Genomic DNA, 27,830 nt, shown 5'->3' with positions numbered 1-27,830 from the left:
ATTTGACTCTCAATCCCTGACCTCTGACCTCTGATCTCCTCCCGTGTTCCGCTCACAGTCTCTCTTTAGAAACAGGATGACGACACACAGAGGAAGTCTGTCTGTCTGTGTGTCTGTCTGTCTGTCTGTCCGTCTGTGTGTGTGTGTCTGTCTGTCTGTCTGTCTGTGTGTGTCTGTCTGTCTGTGTCTTTGTGGGTCTGTGTGTGTGTGTTTGTTTGTGTTTGTTTGTGTGTCTGTGTCTTTGTGGGTCTGTGTGTGTCTCTCTGTCTGTGTATGTGTGTGTGTGTGTGTCTGTGTGTCTGTGTGTCTGTCTATCTAGTTTAGAGATTGTTTTATTTTTCCAGAAGTTATCGAGTGTCTTGTCTTTGTAATTGTGAGCTGTGGATTGTGTAAAACTGTTCAAGTATAACGGATGAATACAAAGACAAACACCTTCACACTAAGGCTTGCACATCTCTGTTTGTCTCTAGTTAAGAAAGATCAGGAGGGATCTGAAGAAAAGAAAACCGCTAAGAAGGTGAAGGAGTTGAAGGTGCTCGACTCCAAAACATCCCAGAACCTTTGTGAGTAACACTTCTGTGTCTGTTTCTGCACTCTGTCCTGCAAATTTGAAATCATCTCACTAGTTGAATTGCTTAAATGTGCACTCAATTTCTGCACCACCGAACAGAAATAAACATTGTTATAAGCGGATAGTCCCACCCCCAACTCACGGCATTAGTTGAGTCAATGTTTTGTTTTGTCTGGTGGGACGGGACGCTCAAAACAAGCGGAGGAATTTCTGTTCTCTGCATATTAAGCTGGGATAGAGGAAGTATTTTAACAGAAAAAGTTACACAATTCAGCTTTAAAAAAATGAATTATACTTTTAAAAGTCTTTAGCCTAGACTTCAACTGAGAGGGTGGTCCAATAATTAGTACCTCTGTTTTGTCGGAATTGAGTAGAAGGAACCATCAAACCTTTGATTTAATTGATACACTCTGCTAATTTGGAGAATTGTGAATTTGTTTTGGGTTTAGAAGGAATATAAAGTTGGGTATCGTCAGCATAACAGTGGAAATGTATTCCTGATAATGTCTCCCAGGGGAAGCATATATAAGGAGAAAAGCAGAGGCCCTAATACTGTTCCCTGTGGCACTCCATACTAAAAGTTTGTTTGATTTGACAATTCCTCATTTACACTGACATTTACACGTGGTAACGGACCTAAACCATGCAAAACCCTGCAGCCGTCCACATAATCTAAAAGAAAACTTTAATTTTCCATTGCTGCATGTCCAGTTCTCATGTGCCAGTTGTAGGCGCTTTCGGCAGTGAACATGGGTCAGCATGGGCACTCTGACCGGTCTGTGGCGACGCAGCCCCATACGCAGCTAGCTGTGATGCACTGTGTGTTCTGACATCTTTCCATCATGGCCGGCATTACGTCTTTCAGCAATTTGTGCTACTGTAGCTCTTATTGGGATATGACCAGATGGGCTACCCTACGCTCCCCACGTGCATCAATGAGCCTTGGGCGCCCATGACCCTGTCGCCGGTTCACCGGTTGTCCTTCCTTGGACCATTTCTGGTAGGTACTAACCACTGCATACCGGGAACACCTGACAAGAAGTCCTATTTTGGAGATGCTCTGACCCAGTCGTCCAGCCATCACAATTTGGCCCTTGTCAAAGTCGCATTTTTCCTGCTTCCATCACATGAAATTCAAGAACTGACTGTGTTCACTTGCTGCCTAATATTATCCCACCCCTTGACAGGAGCCATTGTACCAATATAACCAATGTTATTCACTTCAGCTGTCAGTGGTTTGAATGTTGTGGCTGATCAGTGAATATATATGAGTAAATATTTAATTAGCAGTGTTTTGTTGTTGTTGTTGTTGAACTGTGTATTTGTTTGTTTTTCAGCTATATTCCTGGGTTCAAACAGGCTGCCTTATGAAGAGTTCAAGAATGTCATCTTAGAGGTCAATGAGAAACTTCTCACCGAAAATATGGTGTCGGTATGTAGGAAAAATAAATGTTTATTTCAAAAGAGCAAGATGAATTCTGTTTTCCATGATATGACTTCTTTACTGCATTAGCAATCAGGGCTGGACTTGGAAGAGTTGGGGGGGTGGATGAGCCAAGAGTTGTTGGGGGGGGGGGGGTGTGTGGATGAGCCAAGACTTGTTGGGGGGGGCGGATGAGCCAAGAGTTGTTGAGCGGGTTGTTTGGGGGTGTTCGTTGTCCTTTTCTGCATAACGCGGCGGCCCGTTTTGCAGCAGGCACACCGAACCCCTCGGTTCTCCCGATGGCCAGTCCGCCCCTGATCGGCCACAAAGTGCGTCAGATTACCAGTCCAGCCCCATTATGTTTGTATGTGTGTTTCAGAGTTTGTTGAAGCTGTTACCGGAACAGGAACAGCTGAACACATTATCAGAGTTAAAAGACGAATACGAGGAGCTGGCCGAATCTGAGCAGTTTGGAGTTGTGGTGAGAGAAAACACACACACACACACACACACACACACACACACACACACTTGTACAAACACTCATTTCATTCTGATTCTAGTAAGCAGGACTCACTTCCTTTATTGCAGCAGAAATTGGGCAAAACATCACTAAATTTGGAGACAAAAGTCACCGGTTCCTAGTTTGTAGTTTTCAAAGAATCATATTGCATATCAAATCAAATCACACTCTGTGTGAACAGGCCATTTATAGACATGCATCACACAAACACTTGACTGTTATTTCTGTCATGCTAAGTGCTCACACTATAATTGCGATTTACTATAAAAGTAAATAATAATCTCTCCCCTCATGTATGTGTGTGTAGATCAGTTCAGTGAAGCGTTTGAAGCCTCGTCTCAGTGCAATCCTCTTCAAGCTTCAGTTTGAGGAGCAGGTGAATAACGTGAAGCCAGACGTCGTGGCGGTAACCGCGGCGTGCGAGGAGCTCCGTCAGAGCGAGAGCTTTTCCAAACTGCTAGAGATCACGCTACTGCTGGGAAACTATATGAACGCAGGGTCACGGAATGCTAAAGCCTACGGGTTCACCATCAGTTACCTGTGCAAGGTCAGAAAACATTTAGTTATTTTTAAGCTCGAAATAACAGCTACTTTAATGAAACAGACAGCCTTGAAACTTGGCATGAAGTTAATCAACTTAATGTTAATCATTGGGATTAAAGAACAGATTGCTCTCATTAAATCATATTTGCAGGAGACTGTATGTACTGTAGGCTAATGAGTGTGTGTGTGTGTGTGTGTGTGTGTGTGTGTGTGTGTGTGTGTGTGTGTGCGTGAGCGTGTATTTATCACTTTGTGGGGACCAAATGTCCCCATAAGGATAGTAAAACCCGAAATTTTTGACCTTGTGGGGACATTTTGTCGGTCCCCATGAGGAAAACAGCTTATAAATCATACTAAATTATGTTTTTGGAAAATGTAAAAATGCAGAAAGTTTTCTGTGAGGGTTAGGTTTAGGGGTAGGGTTAGGTTTAGGGGATAGAATATAAAGTTTGTACAGTATAAAAACCATTACGTCTATGGAAAGTCCCCATAAAACATGGAAACACAACTGTCTGTGTGTGTGTGTGTGTGTGTGTGTGTGTGTGTGTGTGTGTGTATGTGTGTTTAGTTGAGGGACACTAAATCAGCAGATCAGAAACAGACACTTCTGCACTTCCTGGCTGAAACATGCCAGGAACAGTACCCAGAGGTCATGACCTTCCCAGAGGAGCTCATCCATGTGGAGAAAGCCAGCAAAGGTGAGATTTGCTCTCACTTCATGAAGAACTGGGTGGTATTATCTCTCCATCTAAGCAATTTCGTTATTTGTGCAGGAGTACAAATGAAAACATGCGATATCAAAATGGGACTTTTATTATGAAATCACGATCACCAGATGAATCCAGTTCAACACACTCGGGTCAATCGTCCATGACAAGCGCTCATTGACAAACATCCAATAGCACCTTTTGTCCATAAAAGTGATAAATGTGAGAAATATTGATATATTCTCCGTTATTTACATGAGATCTCGCCTTCGTCATCATTCTTCAACAAACTGCAATCTGAGCAGCATTCATGTTGTAAAACTGTATATGATCTGATATATTAGAGTCTCATAAACAAAACCAGCCCGTCTCCAAAGTCTATTTTTAAATACGCAGTTTTATTCATAATAGTCGAGCAGTGCCGTCAGATTTAGTGTTGTCTTGAGAGGCGGAGCCTTAATTTTACTCTGAACACTAACAGAGATTTTACAGAGTTTAAAGCTGCAGGAGCCTCATTTATTATTCGATCATCTTCAAATTTGAAACGTAACTTCTTTAGACTCGTGACTTTGAGAACATTGTATTTCTGGGTTGTTTTGCACTTTTATTATTGTTTTTATTAGATTATAAAAACACGTTCAGCACATAATATTTCCATTACTATAAACTTCAGCTTCTCTAACTTTAAAAAATAACAACATATATTCATTCTGAAACTTGTGAAATAAAGCCCAAAGTGTCTTCTTTCTAAAGATATGACAACTGTGTCCAAACTCTAAAGTGTCCCGTAAATACAAGCATTTCAGTTCAGGTCATTCTCATGGGTTGTGCTCAAAAAGGGGTATAATACACCGGTCAAACTCGAACCAATAATGCGAGTTGTATTTGAACGCACAATAAGTATCGCACTTTATATTATTTAAATGTTTGCAAATCGCCTTTCCGAATGTGCTTGTTAGCCGATTCCACGGCTAATGCCGCAAAAGTTAGCATTGGGGAGCAGCAGCTCATTTGCATTTAAAGAGACACACGAAATCAGCGTGTTTTTGATTCCACCCAAAGAGAGGCGTTTATAACATGGTGTAATAAATGATCCGCACATCAACAGGTTAAAGGAATATTCCAGGTTCAAAACCAGTTTAGCTCAATTGACAACTTTTGTATCATAATGTTGATTGCCACAAACATGTATTTTGACTTGCCCCTCATTTTTTTAATATCTGTGTAACAGTGAGGCACTTACAATGGAAGTCAGTGGGGCCAATTTTTGACGTTTTTTTTACGTTTAGCTACAAGATGTAAACAATATGCAAGTACACAGGATTTTAGTGTGATAAAATCACTTACTAACCTTTTCTGTGTAAAGTTATATCTAAGTTTACAACTTAGTTACATGACAATGTAACATCAACAAACCCTAAAACCTTAAAATGAAAGTAAAAATAACAATTTAAAGGAGACCTATATTGCCCCTTTTAACAGGATGTAATATAAGTCTCAGGTGTCCCCAGAATGTGTCTGAAGTTTCAGCTCAAAATACCCCACGGATCATTTATTACACCATGTTATAAACGCCTCTTTTTGGGTGGAATCAAAAACACGCTGATTTCGTGTGTCTCTTTAAATGCAAATGAGCTGCTGCTCCCAATGCTAACTTTAGCGACATTAGCCGTGGAATCAGCTAACAAGCACATTCGGAAAGGCGATTTGCAAACATTTAAATAATATAAAGTGCGATACTTATTGTGCGTTCACATACAACTCGCATTGTTCGTTCGAGTTTGACCGGTGTGTTATAAAAGTGTTTAAACATGCGTTCGCGCGAGTAACGCAAACCCGCGAGCATTCCCCCTTCTCTTCCGGAAAAGGACAGGAGGAGGGGCTTCTACTACTTGGTTCATAGTGAAGTACAACCAATAGCTGGAATCAAGTAGACGCGCATATTTTCAGGACGTGTTTCTGCTGCAGCTCGGAAAAATGTCGGACCATGTGTAAATCACTCAGGGGAGGAGTTATGATAATAGGGCGGAGTCTGTCACCAGTCGTGGGCGTAGTCTGGTCTAATCTGACGTCACTTTACATCAACATTATGCCACAAATGCTGTCCATTGAGCTTAACTTGTATTGAACCCAGAACATTCCTTTAAAATTGAAAGTCTTGGTCTGGGACAATGCTGACACTGTAATAATCTATACATAAAATGCATTTGAAAAGTACCAAAAATGCATTGTTTTTTTTCCAAGTTAGCTTTAACCCTCTTGTGACCCTCTTATAACAAAGAAAAAAGTAAAAAATGTGCTTGTTTATATACAAATCAACCCCTGGGACATGAATGTACCCCAAGTTAAAGAATTCTGTTCCTTCTTAAGTTTGAAAGTCAATAAATCTGTACGTAAAATGCATTTGAAAATTATCAAAATGAAATAATTAAAGCCTGTTTTAAAAGCTTCAAAGACCTTTTTTTAATTATACCTCCATATCACAAAAAGAAAAACATTTTGTTTGTTTGAATAAAATCGACTCCTGGGACATAAACGTGTCTGAAGTTGAAAAAACAACTAATTTGATTCTAAAATCGAATTACAAAGTTCAGGACAGTTTTATGTATTTCTACTCTCTTTGTTTCTCAGTCTCGGCGGAAACGCTCCAGAAGAATCTGGATCAGATGGAGAAACAGATTGCGAGCCTGGAGAAGGACATCGAGACGTTCCCCCCGCCACAGAGCGACAGAGACAAATTCGTTGAGAAAATGACTATATCCTTTTCTTCCTTCCAGCCTGACAGGAAGTATCACCTTGGTTTCCACAGATGTTTTTAAATTACTCTGTTAATGCTCCATTGTGACATCACATCCTGTTTTGGTTTTGAACTGTGCTGTCCAGCAAGCATCCTCATATGGCACTTTTCCACTGGTTACGGTTCGCCTCAACTCGACTCGCTTTACTTTTATGAGTTTGCTTTTCCACTCCAGTTTAGTGCCGCCTCAACGTGGGCGGTATTATAGGCTGATCGTCATTGTTGCGCCGCCTCTACTGCCATGACATCATCTTAAACGTGACACAAAACAATAAACAATAACACAACCGCTAGCTGTTAGCTACTAGCTCATTGTGCTGCATAAAGCAGTTGTTACATGGTGATTTTACACAAGTGTAACAGTTAAATTGGTTGTTTTAGAAGCTTTCCAGTAGCTGCTCAACTAAATAAAGTGAAGCTTATATAGAGCAGAATATAGAGTTAACGTATCAAAACGTACCATTCTCCATCGTGGACTCCAACAACGCCGTGGCCGAGTCCCGGCGCTCTCCCTCCCATTGCTCACCGGTCTATTGCCATAGATAGCGTCCGAACCACTTTTTCTGTTTGAACCACTCCGGCTGTTGTGGTCCTTGATGGATCTGTTGTCACTTAAGTTATTTTTAAGTTGTCCCTACACTGTTGGTAGGTCCGGTGGTAGCCGTGTGCGGCTAACAGCTGAGACACTTCCTGAAAGACTTTTTCGTTTCACGTCGTTTACGTTCGTCGCTAACGAGAGGAAAGTCTGCACATCGTTTATTGACCACGGCGTGGTTTTGCGCACAGCCGTTTCTTTTCACAATTCGAAAGTCAATACTGCTGTCGCTGTTGCTAACTTTAAAACTAGCGGGTTGATGTCACGTGTTGGATATCCAGTGACGTCACATTTAGTATCGGCTCGACTCGCTTGGAACCTCGATTGAGCGAGTGGAGTCGTGTCGAGCTGTATCGTGCAGTGGAAAAGCCCCATAAATGTATGAATGTTCTTCGCTGTTTCATCTGAGCGGAAAAAAAATTATTTTGAGATTTTATGTTGGGCTGAGGCTTGTTCAGTTTCTTTTTCCCCAATTCCCACTACTTACTAGGTCCTCGTGGTGGCGTGGTTACTCGCCTCAATAAGGGTGGCGGAGGACGAGTCTCAGTTGCCGCTTCTGAGAGCGTCAATCCGTGCATCTGATCACGTGACTCGTTGTGCATGACACCGCGGAGACTCACAGCATGTGGAGGCTCATGCTACTCTCCACGATCCACACACAACTCACCACACGCCCCATTGAGAGCGAGAACCACTAATCACCACCACGAGGAGGTTACCCCATGTGACTCTACCCTCCCTAGCAACCGGGCCAATTTGGTTGCTTAGGAGACCTGTCTGGATTCACTCGGCACACCCTGGATTCAAACTCATGACTCCAGGGGTGATAGTCAGCGCCAATACTCGCTGATATACCCAGACCCCAATGTGTTTTTTTCTTGACGGATTTATGCACAGTTTTGTGTCGACTGCTCGTGAGCAGTTTGAGAAGCTGAAGTTGATGCACGACAACATGGAGAAACAGTACGAAGATCTGGGCAAATACTTTGTGTTCAACCCCAAGAAGATGAGCCCAGAGGAGTTCTTCGGCGACCTCAACAACTTCAGGAACATGTTCCAGGTGAGGTCACCACTAACCTTCGACTTGTGTTAATTTACAGTTTGGGAGTCTGATTTAGAAATTCGGCTAGTGATACCGCCTGTTAGTGATGGTCTTTACTCTCAATCTCCATAAATGACGCATATACAATTCTGTGAGTGCTCCACACAAACTTCATCTCAGATGCTTGATAGTTAACATGCATTGAGAACAGTACCACTATGTGAAGCAACTACTGTGAACTCAACACAGAAACTCAGTCTTCCAAGGATTTTAGTTATTTTAGTCTATACATGAAAGCATTGTTTTGCATTTTCTGTAAGGTTTGTTTTGTCTGAAACATCTGATTATTCAGGCGAAACTAAATATTTGTAGCTATTTTTGCCAAACACACACATCTGTAAAAGTGCTGCACCTGGGTGCTGTGACTTTCACATGCAGTGTGTGTGTAGCAGATGGTTTGGCCATCATACATCTAGTGTTTGTTTATGATATGAAAACAGACTTTTGTCTAGACATACTGACATTCTGGCTGTCTTAACGGGACTGGAGAGGCATGTCACACACACACACACACACACTTCATCTTATCTGTGTTAGAAACATCACCATAAAACATTATAATCTTTATATTCTTCTTTAACTGTGCAAACAGAACAGACGGTTGTTGCCTCATAAAATCTGAATGAGAATCTTTAGTTCAACCTCGTCTCACTGTGTGTTTGTGTGTTACAGCAAGCGGTGAAAGAGAACCAGAAACGGAAAGAAGCGGAAGAAAAGATCCGTCGAGCCAAACTGATACGAGAGAAAGCCGAGAAAGAGAAAGAAGAGAAACTGAAGAGAATGAACGCCAAAAAGATACCCGACATCAATGATGGTACTGTGCGTGTGTGTGCGCACGCGTGTGTGCGCGTGTGTGTTCGCGTGGGTGTGTCTGCGCGCGTGTGCGAGAGTGCCTGTGCGAGAGTGCGTGTGAGCGTGCGTAAAAATAAAAAAACATAAATAATCTGTAATGGATATCATGAACATGGGTTTGGGATTACTTTAGTAAACCTTTGTTAGTCAACACCACTCGCCGCTGCATCCACAGATGCAAGTTCAGACTTTAGTATGTATAGGAGAAGCCGTACATCATCACTGTCCAGAAGCGCTTCAGACTTCTCTGGGCTCGCTCTCAGATTAGATGGAAAGTAGAACCCCATTTCCACATTTCAAATAGTTTTTGAAGAACAACGCTGGCGTGTTATCCGGGCTAAAGAGGAAAAGGACCATCCAGGCTGTTATCAGCATCAGGTCCAAAAGTCAGTGTCTGTATGGGCCAGGGGCCATGGCATGGGTAACTCGCACATCTGTGAGGGCACCATTAATGCAAACAGATAAGCACAACTTTTGGAGCAACATATACTGCCATCCAGCACCGTCTTTTCCAGGGACGTCCCAGCATTTTCCAGCAGGAAAACTTCAAACCACACACTGGCCGAATAAGCGGAGAGTGCTGCTTTCAATATAGCAAATGGTGCATATAATTTACAAATCACTCCTTTTTGATTTTATTAGCATTTTCAATACTGTCCCAACCTTATCGGAATTGGGGTTGTGCTTATTATTGTTCATCATCTATTTCTTTATTTTGCTTTACGTTAATGAGAGTTAAGGGAAAATCTGCTTCATGGAATATTTTGGGTTCAGTAAAAGTTAAGCTTAATAGACCGTTTTTGTGGCATAATGTTAATTACCACAAAATGTATTTAAACTCCTCTGTCGTTTATACTGTATAAATGCACTTACATTAAATCACTTACAGTGGAAGTAAACAAGTATAGTCACAAGATGTAAACATGTTCTTATACACGTGTTAACGTGATTCTAGTGTGATAAAATCACTTCCTGGCTTCACGGCATTGTGTCGTCATGGCAACGGAGTTGTATTATTGGATATAACTTTACACAGATAAGGTTTCTACGTGATTTTAATGCTAAAATCATGCTAACATGTATACAATTTGTGTCTTGTGGCTGTACTTTTGAAACAGTGTGCATTTTATGGACTGGTCCGTAATTTCTGCTTGTGCTTTTAAATAACTCCGGGACGAATTACAATTTTTTTTGTGGTGCAAATGAACCACAAATGAACCCAAAACATTCCTTTAACAGTGTCACTATTGGTCCTAAAATAAGCTTCATCTTTGCTAAATAATTGTTTTTGAATTTGGGATGGATTGTGACCAGTTGTTGTGAGATTCGCCCTGCATGAGCAACAAAAAAAACTGTCTATTGTTTCTGTTCTGAAACTTCATCTTCATACATTTCTGTTCTTGACTTGCACACTGATCCACACGCAACATTTCACGTGGAACAGGTGACCAAATTTGGCCATCTTTATCAATGGTACTTACAGAAATGAATGCGCTCGCTCTCTCTCTGACCTACTTTTCTCATTTGGCTCGAGTTTGACACTTCAACATTTTACTGCAGCAGAATGTGAAGGGGTAACAGAAGTGGCTGTTAACACATCAACAATATCAGCTAAAGCCTTGTTATTCATATAGTGACCGCTGGACATTTAAGTCACACTTACAAATGTGTGAATGTCTTTACATGAGATTAAAGCAAGGGTCATTTATTTTAAAGGGGACCTATTATGCAAAATTCACTTTTACATGGTGTTTGTACATAAATGTGAAAGCACAAGCACACATGCAAACATTTTACAAAATATTAATTTTTTAGTTTTTAGGGGATAAAACAATGATATTAGTGTCACCGTTGAATGTGCTGAACTCCACCTGTGTGAACTTGAGGGGAAACGACATCATGCATCCACTTAAAATTACACTTGTTCGTTTTTTAAAGGAATATTCCGGGTTCAATACAAGATGAGCTCAAACAACAGCGTTTGTGGAATAATGTTGAACACCACAAAAATGTATTTCATCTCGTAGCAGCTAAAATTGCACTGACAATGGAAGTGAATTTTTGGAGGGTTTAAAGGCAAAAATGTGACCTATTGTTTACATGCACATTGTTAACATGCACATTGTTAACATGCACATTGTTAACATGCACATTGTTTACATGCACATTGTTCACATGCACATTATTTACATGCATACTGTTTACATGCACAGTGTTTACATGCATATTGTTTACATGCACATTATTTACATGCACTTTGTTTACATGCACATTGTTTACGTCTTGAGGCTATACTTTTGAAACAGAGTATTTTAATGTTTACAGATTAGCTCCATTCACTTCCATTGCACGTGATTCACTGTAACCCAGAGTTCTGCTTTATTTATTTTAAGAAAAGGAGGAACGAATCTAAATGTATTTTTGTGGTCATCAACATTATGCATCACATTCTGTCGATTGAGCTTAACTTGTACTGAACCCGGAATATTCCTTTAAAGCAACAACGTTCAGACGAGCCCAAATACTTTTGGGGTCACTAAGCCAGTGATCATTTGTTTGTGTGAGTGATGTTCATTTATGAGGTTAGATTTGAATAAAGGTGGAAGATTTGCATGTCAGTTGAGGAAAACACACACACACACACACACACACACATGTTTGTACAATGTCCGTTCCCATCACAGAGGCCTGCTTATGTCTTATCAGTCTGTATTCTAACACACAGACACAGTGGGTTCATTGGACTCTCCGGGTGGAATATTTGGAATGTTTGGCCTTGACATTCCCATTCTCACACACACACGTTATCTTTGCTTAGCAGTCAATCCCGGAGAATTAAACAAATATGTGTTTCACATTACATTTACATGAATTAAAAGGATGCAATTATTTACTCATCCTCATGTTGTTCCAACTGCAAATAATCTTTCACCTGTGGAACGCAGAAGAACCAGTCTCACAACCGTGAACACTACTTGATTTGAATGATTATGACAAACATTTCAGTGCTTTGTAATAACGTCACTAACAGAGGAATCACGCAGACAACAAAAACATGAATTAAGAAAGTTAATATGCAGAACATTCTAGTTAACAGCAGAGACAAAATCCCACCAATATGCAGTTCCTGTAACACACCTCACGGTGGTGTGTGTGCACTACATATGGCTGTGTGTGTGTGTGTGTGTCAGGAGAGACACAGAACCATCTGAATGCAGCTTTTCTAGGGATTAGAGTGTGTGTGTGTGTGTGTGTGTGTGTGTGTGTGTCTGTCTCTCTCTGTGTGTGTGTGTGTGTGTGTGTGTGTGTGTGTGTGTGTGTGTGTGTGTGTGTGTGTGTGTGTGTGTGTGTGTGTGTGTGTGCAGTAGATATTTTATGTGTGTGTGTTTGCAGATGGTGTTGCACATACAGTGTTTTTGTACATTACTGTATATGTGCATGCTTGTTTATGGGGGAGGTGTGTGTGTGTGTGTGGAGGGGGTGGGGGTATTAGACCCATAAATCTTTAACCCCATTTAGTGTAAAGTGGAAATGATCAAAACCATCTGTCTACACACACACACACACACACACACACACACACACACAAGCCCTGAAACACACACACAGGTATAAAAACAACTCTTTTTACCACATAAACACACCAGCTTTCATCCATAACCACTTCTCACACACAAAATATTTGTAAATCTTATAGTGAAACTCTTCTTTCATACGGGTGTGTGTGTGTGTGTGTACAGTAGTGTTGGGTCAGTGATTATTTAGGTTAATGCCTGTGATGTCTTTAGGGCTGATGACGTCATCAGTATGTGTGTGTGAAAGGGGGCGCTGTCTGCTGTAACTTCTGTCTGTGGATGTTTACATTCCCATGATGCTTTGCTGCTCTTGTCACATCATACGTCACTGTGACTGATTCAGCTCTCTGCTCATGATGTGTTTCTCATCTGTGATGTTGTGTGATATGCACAATGATGTGGATGTGTGTTTCATAGGGTGATGAGACTGTAATCATGGATGGATTGTGTGTGTGTGTGTGTATATAATGTTTAATGTGTATATAATGTTTAATGTGTATATAATGTGCATATGTGTGTGTTTTGTAGATGATGAGACTGGTATCATGGATGGTCTGTTGGAAGCGCTGCAGTCCGGAGCTGCTTTCAGGAGGAAGAGAGCACCACGAGCAGGTAAACATGCACACGTATATCAGTGTTTATTTATCAAATGCACAGCAGTGTTTGCTAATAAAATGTGTTTTATTACATGCTGGTTGTGTGAAATAAAGAAATCACGATAGTAAAATGTTCTGTAGTGAATACAGCTCTAGAGCTCTGTTCTGCATGTAAAATATTCCATTTGTTTTTGCCATAAGTGAATAAATTTTTACTTGTAAATGTATAAAACTTATAAACGTTTAAAGACAGACCTAGCATGAGCTCTTAGGTTGTTAATCAATGGTATATGCTTCTGTTGAAGGCATCAGTCTGCTTTATTTGATCCTCATTTATTTTAAATCACAGTTTAATCACAATGTTAGCAAATCTTTAATTTAAAGAACTACACTACCCATGATTCTGAGGTGGAATCTCCACCAATCAGATAATTCCTTTGAACAAAGCACACCAAAAGAGCTCTGCAGCAAAAGCTACTCGTATTTGTATATATCCGAATATTTCGCAGTGAACTTAAAATATATTGTTTCTATATTTAACGTTAACAACTTCAATCAATAGTTTTGCATGTGACCATACTTTTCAATTTGATTACGTCATTCGCAATGCTTTATGGGATTGTAGTTCATTCCCTCATGTAAGACGTTGAGCCAGTGGCGTAACACCCAGAATATTAGAGATCATTCTTTGACTTCAAATGTAGCTGGTCGGTTTGGTTCATGGCTTACAACTCTTACATGAAGGATTTTATGAAATCCCCACAGTAAAATATGAATGGGACAAATACCTCCGGAACCAAGATGGCCCCAAAAAAAAAAGTTGACTAGAACTGCTGCGCTCCACAAGCTCCTCAATAATAAAAAGCGACAGTACCGTTTCTTCGGTACCAAGGCAGTACTACAATAAAACAGATGTAATGATACCAGTGTTTCTGCAGTACCGTTAGTACCGAACACCGACTCGATCCGGTACCAGCGTGCAGTTTGACTGAAACACGACAGCTTTAAAATGCTCATGGGGCTTATTTGAGCATGTGCTCTGTTACTCCTTTTACTCTGAAATGGACAATGAATCAAATTGACATAGTGACATGTCCTAGTGTGCTTTATTAAACCACTAAAGGCTGCAATATTAGTGTGGATGAGCAAAGTACTTATGCAGTAATGATTGTATAAATCCGACCGCTCATACACTGGAAACTCCACAGACATTAACGCGGGGTTTACACATCCTCCGCGAGCGGGACGGTCGCATGGGATGTTGGATCGCATGGGTTGTTGGTCGCATGGGATGTTGGATCGCATGGGATGTTGGATCGCATGGGTTGTTGGTCGCGTGGGATGTTGGGTCGCATGGGTTGTTGGGTCGCATGGGTTGTTGGATCGCATGGGATGTTGGATCGCATGGGTTGTTGGTCGCATGGGATGTTGGATCGCATGGGATGTTGGATCGCATGGGATGTTGGGTCGCATGGGTTGTTGGGTCGCATGGGTTGTTGGGTCGCATGGGATGTTGGGTCGCATGGGTTGTTGGGCCGCATGGGATGTTGGTCGCATGGGATGTTGGATCGCATGGGATGTTGGTCACATCTCTTCTGCAAGAAACAGCTGCGCCTCTGCGCAGTAAAGAAAGTTATCTTTGGCGTCATACGGCAAGCGTTTCATAATAAGCTGAGGTTATTGCTGCTTCAAGGACAACAGCGGGCAGTCACGTGCAATTCATCTTTATTAGCACACTTGCTCGGGATTGGTTAATGTTGTCTATACTGTACATCTATATACACAGAATGGCAAAAACTCATTCTTTCCTTTGAGTTATTTTATTGAGTTTACTTACATGCAGACATATAAATTGTAGTGTACTATAGGTGCTTTTGTGTCTTTTCAATAATCTCTTGATTATTTTAGTGTTGTTCTGAGCTCAGCGTGAGCCGCACGGTAAAAATAGGCTCAGCGGTGAAACTATCCTCGTCTGGGATGTTTCTGGGCCGTGTCACCTTCGTGACTCACGCTTGTAGTGTAAACTGTTAATATGTGTGCCGAAAACGAAAACACACCGCTCACGGTGGAACCCAGCATGAGAATCATTCACGTTGTACGAGATGACAGAGCAGAGCACTAATCCACCTTAAAGCTTGGAGTGGTGGTGGCGTAGTGGGCTAAAGCACATAACTGTTAATCAGAAGGTTGCTGGTTCGATCCCCACAGCCACCACCATTGTGTCCTTGAGTAAGGCACTTAACTCCAGGTTGCTCCGGGGGGATTGTCCCTGTAATAAGGGCTCTGTAAGTCGCTTTGGATAAAAGCGTCTGCCAAATGCATAGATGTAAATGTAAAGTGCATATTACATGTAGACTATATAGTTATATATTTAAATCGCAGCATTTGAGCTTTAATCTCAACTCTGCTTTATTTAGATAGCAACAAAGTTGACCAAAGGGCTTCACATTAATTCAATTTAAAACGCTGCAACATTAAAAACTTACACAAACACGAATAATCTAAAATACAAATACTCAAACTGTCCTACAATTAATTTGTCTGACTTAAAGGCCAGTGTAAAGAGATGAGGTTTAAGATGTGTCTTAAAAATCGTTAGTGGTCACACTGGGCCATGTTGTGAACTGTTTATCCTGAAAAGAGAAGCTTCCGACAAAAAAAAAAAACAAGTCATAATAAAAGGACGATTCAATATAAAAACTAGATACCTGAAATTAAATAAATTGTGACAAATATATTACAAGTGTATAGTAAAATGTACTGTAATAATAATTACATTATTTATAAATAATTGCTTATTTATTTATTATTATTTTTACTATATATTAAAAGCGAGACTGCTGTTGCATAAAAGTTTGGCTAAGTTTTATTTTCACTTGTTTAAGGTTTTAAAAATTAATTGATTAGGCCATTTTGATGATGAAATTAAATGAAAGTTTAAAACATGATGTTCTGTAAAATAATAATAATTAGTATACTATAATTATTACAAATATTATATTATCATATTAGCATATTTTTGAGTGGTATCGAAATTGGCATTGAGAACTGTGAAACGGGTATCTGTATCGACTACTGAAATTGTGTTACCATGACAACACGACTACAAATAGAACATTCAGACTCAGTATAAATTCAGTTTGAATTTCATTATAGAGAAACAAACATGCACTACGGTACATCGCATGCATTGGTTTACCCTCTCTTTTAATGTATTCTACACTTACAAACACTAGCATGGAGCAGCTGTGTGTGTGTGTGTGTGTGTGTGTGTGTGTGTGTGTGTGTGTGTGTGAATCTGCTGTTGAATGGATCCAGATGTGTTGCAGTGTGGCAATAACAAGCATATTCTCTCTCTCTCTCTCTCTCTCTCTCTCTCTCTCTCTCTCTCTCTCTCTCCCCGACATTCCCGTGCTTTTTCATCTTTTTTGTGTTTTCTTAGTGGTCCATGCCATACCCCTCTCTCTCTCTTGCTTTATTTGAATCATCATTGACCCGTTTTCTTCATCTTGTATTGCACTCTCTTTGCCTCTGTCTCTAATTCTTTATATCGCTGCTTGAGACTACTTATTCCTTGGATTAGTGTCAAAAACACTGCTGTGTGTGTAGCATGAGTCATCAGTGGTGTGTTTTGTTTTTTAGCTTTCCTTCTGTAGCAAGAAAACCCTGCCTACAATCTCTTGTAGTGAGCTTCCTACTTGGACAGCATTTTAAGGCACCATAATATGCACTCAATTATTCCGAAAGGTAGGCTGCACAGATATGTGGCCTATTAAGCATCACATGCATCCTTCACAGATAAGGCGGTCCCAGACCTCCAAGCAAGGGGAAGATTGTCATCCAAGAGTAGAGCAGGTCAGGTATTGGGCCAGAGAACTAAAAGATAATTAGCATCTACGAACCACAGGTTCCCTCAGGAATTTCCAATGGGTTTTTATAATTACCGTTTTAGATTTATGACCAAAATAAGGCCTAAGGTTAAAAATTACTTGAAGAGACTTTCACGTTTTGTTCTAGAACATCAAAGGTTAATTTTGAAGCTACTGTGTCTTTTAAAAATGCATGTTGCTATCTATAGCGAGCTATATAACTATAACTTCCTTGAGCATGTGAGCTACGTGCTTTATTAAATGGTTTATTGTTGTAGTCCTTATTTAGCGACGGGTTAGCGACATGTGTTTTAAAAGACACAGCGGCTCTAAAATCCATGCATGGTGCATGCTTGACCCATGACATGTGCACTTGCGCTGCTCTGGCGGTTACAAACCTTAAACTACGGGGGGGGGGCAAAAGAGTTTTTAGGAGCCACGAAACCGGATATGGTGGAGTCAACATGTCGACAGTTGAGGAGTGTGCTTTTGTATTTGCTGAAATGATGATAGAATATATGTTTTATAATCTAACTTGTTTGGCAAGACAGCTGCTCCACAATGGCTGTTGTTGATTGAAAAGATAAAATCCGCTGTAGCGCCCCCCTTGTGGCAACGCTGAGAACACAGCGCGTACTTGCGTTAGTTTGTGAATGACACATTTCACAACACAATGACACGTAAAATCGAGCTTGCATAGCAAGATGCATCTGCGATGCATTTTACCCAATATTTATGTGTAATTTGTGTTTTGTTTATATAATATGTTTGAGTATCATACTGTTAGTTTAGCAACATGCTAACATCAAACTCTATTGAAATCAATTGACAGTCGAGTCTCTTATGGGCCGCACCTGAGGAGCATTATTTTATGTGGCTGCTATTTTGCAGACTAACTGAAGCGTTCCAGATCTGTCACTTATAGGCATGTGACTGTATCATGATAATCGCTGAAGCTTTTATCACGGTATACGGTATTATCAAGGTATTGAAGCTTTATTGTTGTTTTAATAAAAAGTTTCATTACATTTCCAATACCAAACTGGCCTTTAAATAACAGATAACAAAACAAAAAACTACCATCATCAACACTATAGATGCATAACCATCTATAGTTGCTAATATATAGCTAGGCGCTACAACTTTAAAAAAAACACAAGTTCATTCTTACTATGCTAACGTACGCTTGCATGGATTTCCAACTTTAAATTAAAGGTGCAATATGTACAACATTTTAATTGGCCAAAAAAAGGCAAATATTACAATGTGTGAACGGCTTGTAATGCAACTTAAAAAATTAGACCTTCCTAGACTTCCTATATTGCCTATTAAAGCCTGTAGACTGATTTTCATGTGAAGGGAGCGGGTCGCTTTTGCCGGGAAAATCCAAAGGATGTGACGTTTATGCGCACTCCTGAGAGCCTCAGTGCGTCTCTTCTGCTAATCAACAGCGACAACAAACTGCAACGCTAGGTAACGTTATCTTAGAGATGGAGTCCAGCAAACGTCCGACTCCTGGCACAACACTGACAAACTCTGAGTGAACCAAAAAAACATTTATCTACTGAATCCCGTCTGGCTAAGCGGGAATGTGTTCGAGTGAAAACTAGAGTGAACATCGGCAGGGCATTTGATTCCTGGAGGGAACTTCGTTCAGTTTTGGGGATCAAAACCGACCCTGAATTGGCGTCCTTCTAATTGGACAGGTACGCTTACAGAACTGCAAAGCATGTGAAATATAGTGCCAGAAGGATTGATCTGTGTCATTTTAGCTAACTTGCTAACGCTGACAAATTGCAAGCTACCTTGCTTCGCAACTTTCAAATAATTCCAACGCTCTTCTCTTTATACTAAATGTCAGGTTAATGTGAATTGTGTCAACATATTTATAATGTACCATCTATTTTATAAACCGCTACTGTCATCCACCAAATTTAGCTAACAGCCATTAATAAAGCTGGCTAGCTAGCTAACGCCATCATAGGCTATCGTATAAATGCAGTCAATGTATCATGCAAAGAAAAGTGATTACTTCAAACGAGTCTCGCATAGTCAGACCGATATCCACACTTTGTTTTAGCCCTGTTCCAGCATATAATATACAGTCACAAAGTTTATAGTAAAACAATCATAACTGTGTAATTTTAATTATGCTACCTCATCTGTCAGCATGATGTCGTTGGATCACATTCAGTCTCTTTGTATGTTACATCATTGTTTTGGCGCATGCTCGCTCGCGTCACTATGGAGTGTGTGCACGAGCAACAGGTAGCTGCTGCAGTTCACTTAACAACCACAGGTGTCACTAATAACAAGGCTTTCTGAATCTTACGTACTGCACCTTTAATATTGAAATCGTAATTGTGCCACATTGCTGTTATTAATTACAGGGCTTAATATTCGCTGCTTGTCCACCTAAAAATGACAAAGTTATCTAGAATTATTTACGGTATTTTAAAGTGATCATAATAATAATAATATTGTGCATTGTGCAATGTTATTTACCGTGATGTACCGGATAACCAAATACAGTCACATGCACACACAGACTGCTCCTTATATACAACACAGTCACACACACACACTAATACACACCCGCTTTAACAACTTGTTCATTTTGAATATGGACACACTCATTCAAAACCTTTGGGGAACCTTTTTCCCCCTTAATACATTCTGATGATTGACTTTTTGTTGGAAAAATATGCACCAATAAATGATTCACAATAAGATACCAATCATGTATTAAAAAAGTAAATGGGGTCAATTTTTATTTAATTTTGACCTTATGATTGATATATTTTTTGCATATTAAAATAGTGCACTTTATAGTATATTGCCTTTTTAGGGGTTCAAGCCCAAAGGGCTAGAAAACTAATGTAATTGTTAATATTATAATTATTATTATTATTATTATTATTCCGCCATAAAACTGATCGGGCAGAGTAAACCATAAGGCCTAGAGACTTGAAACTTGGTCAGTGGGTATTAGTATCGCTCGCTACCCAGAAACAAGGACTTGGCCAAATCGGTCAATAGGGGGCGCTACAGCGATCAAAAACGCATAACTGCTCATAACTCCTAGATCACTTGTCGCTTTATACCATAGTAAAACCAAATAAAACGGATATCTCAGATTGAATTTCCATCTATAACAATTTTCCGCCATCTTGGATTTTTCATAAAACCTACTTTTGCATATTAGTCCAAGGTTTTTCAACCGATCGGTACAAAAACAGTGCCAAAAGATTATATGGAGTCCTGTTTCGACTCGAGCTAGCTACGGTATGCGAAAACATCAGAAGTGGCCAATTTTACATAAATGGCTCTAACTCTTGAAGGAAATGAGATGATATCACCAAACTTGGCATGCTTATGTAAGAGGTCAGTCTTTGGTCATCCTAAAAAGTTGCCGTGGTTTTGCCACATGGTGGCGCTATAATACCAATCAAACATGAAATTTGATGTAACTATGCAACGGTTAGTCTGATTGAGTTGAAAATCGGCTTGCGGGGTCTTTGTCCAAGGTGCCATGACTGTCTATGTTCATTTTAAATGTTAGCGTAACTCAAAAAACATGGCCACCATCGGCCAATGAAATTTGAGCACTTATTAGACAAGGTTAGGGCCATTCGAGTGTTTACGAATATATCCACAGGCCATACAATTGCTTTCAGTTTCTGATTGTGGGTTGAAATGAACATACGCATTCCATTATGTGCTCACACACCAAGAAAGAAATATGTATATTTTACAATATTTTGCATTGTTATTATTAAAAAATTACTTTTATTTTAATTGCATTTTTTTTAACAGTTAATTGAATCGAGGCCATTTTTTTTATTCATTTATTTTGCTTCTCAAATTTTTTCTCAAATGGCCTCACGGCCCTTTTTATAGCCCTGCTTTAGAGAGACCACAGGCATGTGGTTTGGAAACTGGTGACACCCCTGTAATCTCTGACCCTCTGCAGTATGAGTCATCAGCCAATCAGAGAGATACTGAGGGACAGACAGCAGCTGCTGTTCTTTGTTAGGTTAATGCACATGCTCCCAAATCTAGCGGAACTGTGTGTTTAGTGGATACAATGAATAAAAACATGAAGAACTCAAAGCAATAAAGTGCAATCGGGCACAAATGATGACTGTCGCCCAATGCACACGCTACTTACATGCATTAAAAATGTGTACTTCTCTGGTGATGGGAAAGTACACTTTTTGAATAAGTATACTGCAAAATATCGCTTTCTTGTTCAGTATTTTTGGCTTTTTCTTTCACTTCTTTACTCGTGCAACAATATAACAATACGATGTAATAAACAGCAATATTGCATATACAAAGTTCAAAAACATCAACTAAAGTTCAAAAGCTCTGATTTGCATGTCTGTGGTTTAAAGGGATAGTTCATCCAAAAAAATTATTTGCTCACCCTCATGTTGTTTCAAACCCAAATAACTTCCTTTCATCCATGGGACACAAGAGGAGATGTTAGCCTCAGTCACTGTTTACTGACATCTTTTTCTCTCCCCGTGTCCCACGGACAAAAAGAAAGTCATAGAGGTTTGGAACAACACGAGGGTGTGTAAATGATTGCAGAATTTTCATTTGGTGTAGACTATCCCTTTAAGTTTATTACCCTTAAAAGTATTACTTCACTTTTACATTCACATGTATAAAGACGTCAAGTTTCTACACTAGAAAAGTTGAAAGAAATCCTCGCACACGCCTGCTCTTTTATTACACATGATTATAGGTTATAGATATATAATCTGACGCCAGTAAAACTCTTGTTCGTTTTCATTTAAACATGCTGTCTTGCAAGTAATACTCACTTTGTGCACTTTTGTCATTGTTGTTCATGTACTATGATTTCACACTAATCCTAATCTCACCAAATGTGCTATTTAGGACAGATAGCACGTGAATTAGGATGCAGCCTGTGTGTGTGTGTGTGTCTTTAGCCTTCATTAATAAACACACACATCTGCTGTGTCATGACCTCACACACAAAGATACACACACACGTCAACACAAAAGAGATCACCACACACTGCACCAGTCAGACTTGTGCTAAAAGACAGACACACACCCTGTTGCCAGTCGGTCTCACACAACATGCAGTATCACTTTATGGGCTCTACTATCTTTATGGGCTCTACTAACTATGTTTTATCTATGCTCTACTCAGCACACACACACTTTTGTCCAGCTCACAAACATTGAGGCATGACACACCCTTTAACCATCCTACAAAATAAGAGCGACACACACACACTCCCGCTTCCACACATAATCACGTTAGACACACACACACACACACACACACACAGAGAGAACAGCAATGCCATGTTCCGCCTGACGGGGGAGCTCCACACCTCACAACAGTGTGTGTGTGTGTGTGTGTGTGTGTGTGTGTGTGTGTCCTCATTTCTTATTTTTAACTTCATTACCCTCATGATAATTATCTTTGCCCTGCTTTCACACCCTGATAAAATCACACACACAAGCTGCAGTGACAATTGTGTGATGACTAATGCACACTTTTTATTGTGTGTACTGCTTTGGAAATGCATATAAACTTCCTGTTTTTCTTATGAGATTAATTAAATGATAACACTACAATAACTGTATTTGTTAATACTGGTTAACTACGTTACATAGCATGAACCAGGGCTGGACTGTAATGGGGCATACCGGGCATTTTCCTGGTGGGCTGACACTTTGGGGGCGATCAGGGGCGGTCTGGCCATCGGGAGAACTGAGCGGGCGGTCGGTCGGCCGTGAAACGGGTCGAATGGGCCACGATAAGCTAAAATGAGCCGCCACGTTATGCACAACGGACCACAAACGGTGCTAGCGATATGCAGAAAAGGACAGCGAACACTCCCCCTGCTTAACTTTTTGGACCAGTTGCTATGTCAAATCCCAGGCTGATTTCTCTTCCCAGTCCAGCCCTGCCTGAACTAAGGAAGCTCGGCTTTGCATCGTGGTCCTGATCACCCTGTCCAGGTTTATTCTGTAATAACAACCGGCTGACAGTACATTATCCTGCTTATTACACGGCTACTAACCAAATAAATACATGGACATAAAATTTTGATTTATGTTGAAATTATTCTATTAGCTTACTTGTTGATCGCACAGAGATCCAAGAAGCAGGAAAGATGTCTCGCAAAACCCGTACGAGCGCTCGTATGAAGGTAAAAAAGTGCCAAAATGATTTGCATGCACAGAGAAAGATTTCTGAAAGCGTAAAAATAAATTGCATGCTCTCAAAGTGTAAATCAATTTGCAAGCGTAACAAACAATTTTAGCAATATTTTACTGCTTTGCAAAGGTGCATTTCATGTGTTGTGAATCTGTTATTGTGTATTAACACATTAAGTTTGGTGTGTATTCTTCTGACTTTCTGTTTTTCACACTGGCCAAAAGTGTTGCAAACGTGCAATCACCGATATGCAAGCAAAGAAAGGGTTTCATGAACCACAAAACTGACTGATCGCGTAGAATCTGTCTGTATGTGTAAAATAAACTACTGCAAACGTGTTTGTGGCATCAACATTTTCCAGAAATAATCCGATATACACTGTTCCGTTTTCCCTTTGGTTGCACTCACACTTTTGGCTCGAATTTCTCTCTGAAAAGAGTTTTGCAAGCGCGGGGGGAAGGTGGATCTACCTGCTTCTGGTAACCAATCAAATGAGGGTTTCCTTGACCAGTTTACTCTGACCTGATTGGTTTAATAGCGTGACAGACAACAACTTCTTCATATGTCTCCGCGTCATTCCTCTGGGTATCTCTCTCTCTTAGGACTTTGTTGTTTTTGGCAAAAACTGTGGTTACCCATGTCAAATTTTCATAAGAGTCCCATAAAACACCACACACACCTATAACGACTTTTTCTCCCCAACAGACTCAGTGCTGTCGTTGTCCCAGGTCACACTGGACACCTGCTTGGTAACGTGTGTGTGTGTGTGTGTGATCTGCATGGCTTGTTTTGAGATTGTTATCAGTGCTGCTGGGACTGTGTGTGTGTGTGTGTGTGTGTGTGTGTGTAATGATGGTTTCCATTGCATGGTTTTGTTTTGCATACTGCAGTCGGGAGAATATGAGTGGAGTATGACATTCTCCGTCTGTATTCTAATATGAATGTCTCACCGCAGGAATGCTATTGGTGCGTTTTATTTGTGTGTAAACGCTCGACAGTCGCCCAGTGACCTGAATAAACCAACAAGGCAGCCAAAATATAGTCATCCACCCACTCAGAGGAAAAAGAGAGAAACTCTGGAATCTCGCTCTGTATGTTTGAAGCAGTATTTCTAGGCATTATAGACGCAGTCCTGATAGCAAAGGGTTTCCTAAATAATTGAGTTCATTATTTCACCCATTATTGGTGTGTTGTGTTTCTGTGCATATTATAGTATGTAGTAACATTGCTGCTGCCCATGAAGACATTTTCAGAGTCTTATGAGGTTAAGGATGCCACCTTAAGAGGTAGCTGCCTATGTAGACAGCAAGACGGGGGTTTGAAACTAAGCGAATCTAATGATCTAAAGTTATTGGATAAGTTCTGGTATTATACTTTATTGTTAACGGGGTAAGTTCGTTGTTAGTTGACTGATATCTAATACCTAATGATCTCTGGCTGCAGTGCTTTAAACATGACCTTTGAACTCTAACCACTGTTCCTGACTCTCCACATAGTGTGATGTTTAATGCATGGCCTTTGACGTGTGTCAAACTGATTTTTAAATATTTTTTATGTAAGTAGCCTTGAGTTTCTAAGTTTAAGTTCTTTGTGTTTCAGCCAATAATCGGAGAGGAGCTGGTCATGCCGTGACGAACCTTCTCGCCAAAGAGCTTCTTCAGGAGGACGCCCCATCCAGAGGCGCCAAAAAGTCCCGATTGGACGCTGAGGACAAGAGGGAGGAGTCTCCGGAAGACACAGGCTCACTGGAGGATTTGTTAGAGGACATCCCGTTACGCTCAAATTAAGCACTTACTCTTCTGAGCACGCCTCTTCCTCTTAAACGATAGATGTGTTTGGGACCAAGCATGCGAGGGCGGGGCTCTTGCGTAACCACACCCCTTTAATAAGCGTGTACGGCTTCTTAGTGGCTGTCACACTGGAGGAGGGGTGCAAGTTCCATCCTTACAAGAGTGACGTCGTCTTTTCACTGCCCTGATAAACACTTTATCCGTCTTTCTGTTCTTTGCATTTTCTAACACTCTTTCGCTCGTAACGGCAAGTTTCATGCGTTTCATATATTCGTTTCGCGCGGGATTCCAAAGATTTGTATACACATATTCTGTAATAATTTTGTTCGCTCAGCGGGACAGTTGTTCCTGATCCCAATTCAAAACAAGAATCTCTTTTGCGACTTCCTTTTTTGTTTTGTTCTTGTGCTTTTGTTTAAAACGGATCACACGGCTGAATGTTGAAAAAACACCAAGTGCTAATAATGATGTTTTTGCGTACTTAAGGTGTTCTCACTGACGTTCTGTAGCCCATCAGGAGATTTAAGGAAGGTCTGGTACCTGCTCACGAGATTAGTTTCCTGTTTTTGTGCTCTCCTGTTCCTTTGTGTTACATTTTGTTGTTTTATTGAATGACGTAATGTAGATTTCTTGGTAACTTCTCACTGGCAACAGTCCTTGGTGCGTTTTTCATGAAAGAATTTGTTTATATAGTTTGTGTTATATTAAAAATGACAATTCCTGAAAAGTTGGTTTTGGATTGAATGGATAAATAATTTGTAAAATCATTCATACTTAAAATGGTGCATTGAATTAAATGCAACTATTTACGAAAATATGGTTTTGGATAGAACTGATAAATCGTTTGTAACGTTGCGTAAATTGTTGCATCGAATTAAACGTGACGATTTTCGAAAAATGCTTTTGAATAGATAAATACTCCTTAAAACCATTATTTTGTAATTGTTACATTTAATATAAAACGACTGAATAGAAAAATAATTTATAAAACCATTTTTATGTAATTGTTGCATCGAATTGAACTGCAATTTTACTCAAAAATGGTTCTGGATTGAATTGATCAATTGTTCATTAAAACCGTTCTTACGTCAATGTCATTGCTTAGAATGGACAAAACGTTTGTTGAACTGTTCTCAGGTCAAATTGTTGCGTTCAATTCGCCCAATTACATCAGGATGCTTTTACAAAAACATTTCCTAAATGTCAAACTTTTGAAAACCATTTGTTGTGCGCGTACGCTGCCTTCAGTTTAAAACGGCACTGTCGAAATGTTCATAAATCTGTTTTATTGAGCGGTCATCGTGTAGCTGTTGTCTTTAAAGCGCTGTGACGTGTTTCTGTGTTGATAAAGTGTTCAAGTCTTTCTACTGTTTTCTGCAGACTGAAAATTGCAAAACTGCTGATGCACACACACTCTTGTGCACATGTTCGTTTGTGCATCTCATTTGGGGGATTATTCTAGCATCATTCGCACAAGATAAACAACATGTGCATGTTTTGATTTGACCTACATGCCTATAACCATTTTGAGGGCTTAAATAACATGCACAGAAACTTCTGCATGGATTTATCCATCTTAAAGGGGATCGGTCACCCAGAAATAAAGAAACATTTCATTTATTTACCCACATGTCATTGCAAACCCTTGTTGGGGGGGATCTGATGACCGAATTTTCATTTTTGGGGTGAACGGTCCTATTAAATGGCTTGATCAAGTCAAATCTATCTGAAAATGGCGCTGCAGGTTTGTCTCTGGTGCTAAACTATCTAAACGTTCTCGTTAACTTGTTGAACTTTTGTCGACATATCAGACATGTATTGTTCTTTCAGTCATGACCAGAGTTGGCATCATCGAATGGTTCAAATCGGTGAATACAGTGAAAAGTGACCTCAGAGTTTCAGCTTTGCAATATGACTTACATGAATGTGGATGTTGGCTGAATGTGTGAGGGTAGAGATCACTGTTTTAAGCCATAGCGTCTGTCCTGAGAAGTTTCTTCTGGATTATTCTATAGCAAAATATATATGAATTTATGTAACGTGAAAAAGGTGACAATGTTTTGGCAATCAAGTGTCCACACACTGCCCAGACCCCAGCATGCCTGAAACATCTCTAGAACGTTCCGGATTATTTTATGGAAGTTACTGAACCAAATTTCAAAAAGTTGGGTTTGATCATTATGGTGGTTATGCAACAGTTTCACTTTATTGGGGAAAAGCTGGAGAAATATTACTGGAAAAACAAAGTGTGCGTTTTCTTTCTTTTGATTTTTTAACTGTTTTTCTATATACATTTTTATTGCTCATTTTACTGTAATAATATAGAGATTGTATTTGTGAGATTCATCTGGTCAAATAGTGTATATTGAGTTTGTGACTGTAGAGATGTTTATTCTGATGATCTCTAAACAAACACCATTAAAATATATGAATCCATATTTCATGTGTGTGTGTGTGTGTTGTAATGCTATAAAAACATATTACATAGAAACATGTCCAGGAAACATGGTATTATTAAGGTACATGAAGATGATATTAAAATGCTATGTCTAGAAAACATGTCCAGATATATAGTATTACCGTGGTGCATGCCCAAATAATCATGGGATTACCATTATGTCATAACACAAAAATGTATAATGGTACTTTTTGGTTCTCTTTTGTTAGTGGCATAAATAT

At 39.9% G+C, this 27,830-nt stretch overlaps 1 protein-coding gene across 1 annotated transcript in view; it reads left to right on the top strand.

Moving 5' to 3' along the window:
• Positions 1 to 27,583, top strand: part of LOC127663271 (protein diaphanous homolog 1-like) — a 137,572-nt gene extending 109,989 nt beyond the window's left edge. Inside the window, exons 18-27 of the mRNA XM_052154784.1 lie at positions 471 to 563; positions 1,909 to 2,003; positions 2,374 to 2,475; positions 2,825 to 3,064; positions 3,629 to 3,758; positions 6,399 to 6,523; positions 8,055 to 8,219; positions 8,934 to 9,075; positions 13,217 to 13,300; positions 24,961 to 27,583. Of these exons, the coding sequence (XP_052010744.1) occupies positions 471 to 563; positions 1,909 to 2,003; positions 2,374 to 2,475; positions 2,825 to 3,064; positions 3,629 to 3,758; positions 6,399 to 6,523; positions 8,055 to 8,219; positions 8,934 to 9,075; positions 13,217 to 13,300; positions 24,961 to 25,148 (1,364 nt within the window). The 3' untranslated portion in view covers positions 25,149 to 27,583. The remainder of the gene's footprint in view (positions 1 to 470; positions 564 to 1,908; positions 2,004 to 2,373; positions 2,476 to 2,824; positions 3,065 to 3,628; positions 3,759 to 6,398; positions 6,524 to 8,054; positions 8,220 to 8,933; positions 9,076 to 13,216; positions 13,301 to 24,960) is intronic.
• The last annotated feature ends 247 nt before the right edge of the window (positions 27,584 to 27,830 follow it).

The sequence above is a fragment of the Xyrauchen texanus genome, chromosome 23 (genome assembly GCF_025860055.1).
Source record: "Xyrauchen texanus isolate HMW12.3.18 chromosome 23, RBS_HiC_50CHRs, whole genome shotgun sequence".
Lineage (NCBI taxonomy): Eukaryota > Metazoa > Chordata > Actinopteri > Cypriniformes > Catostomidae > Xyrauchen > Xyrauchen texanus.
This window is presented reverse-complemented; position numbering and strand designations above follow the sequence as displayed.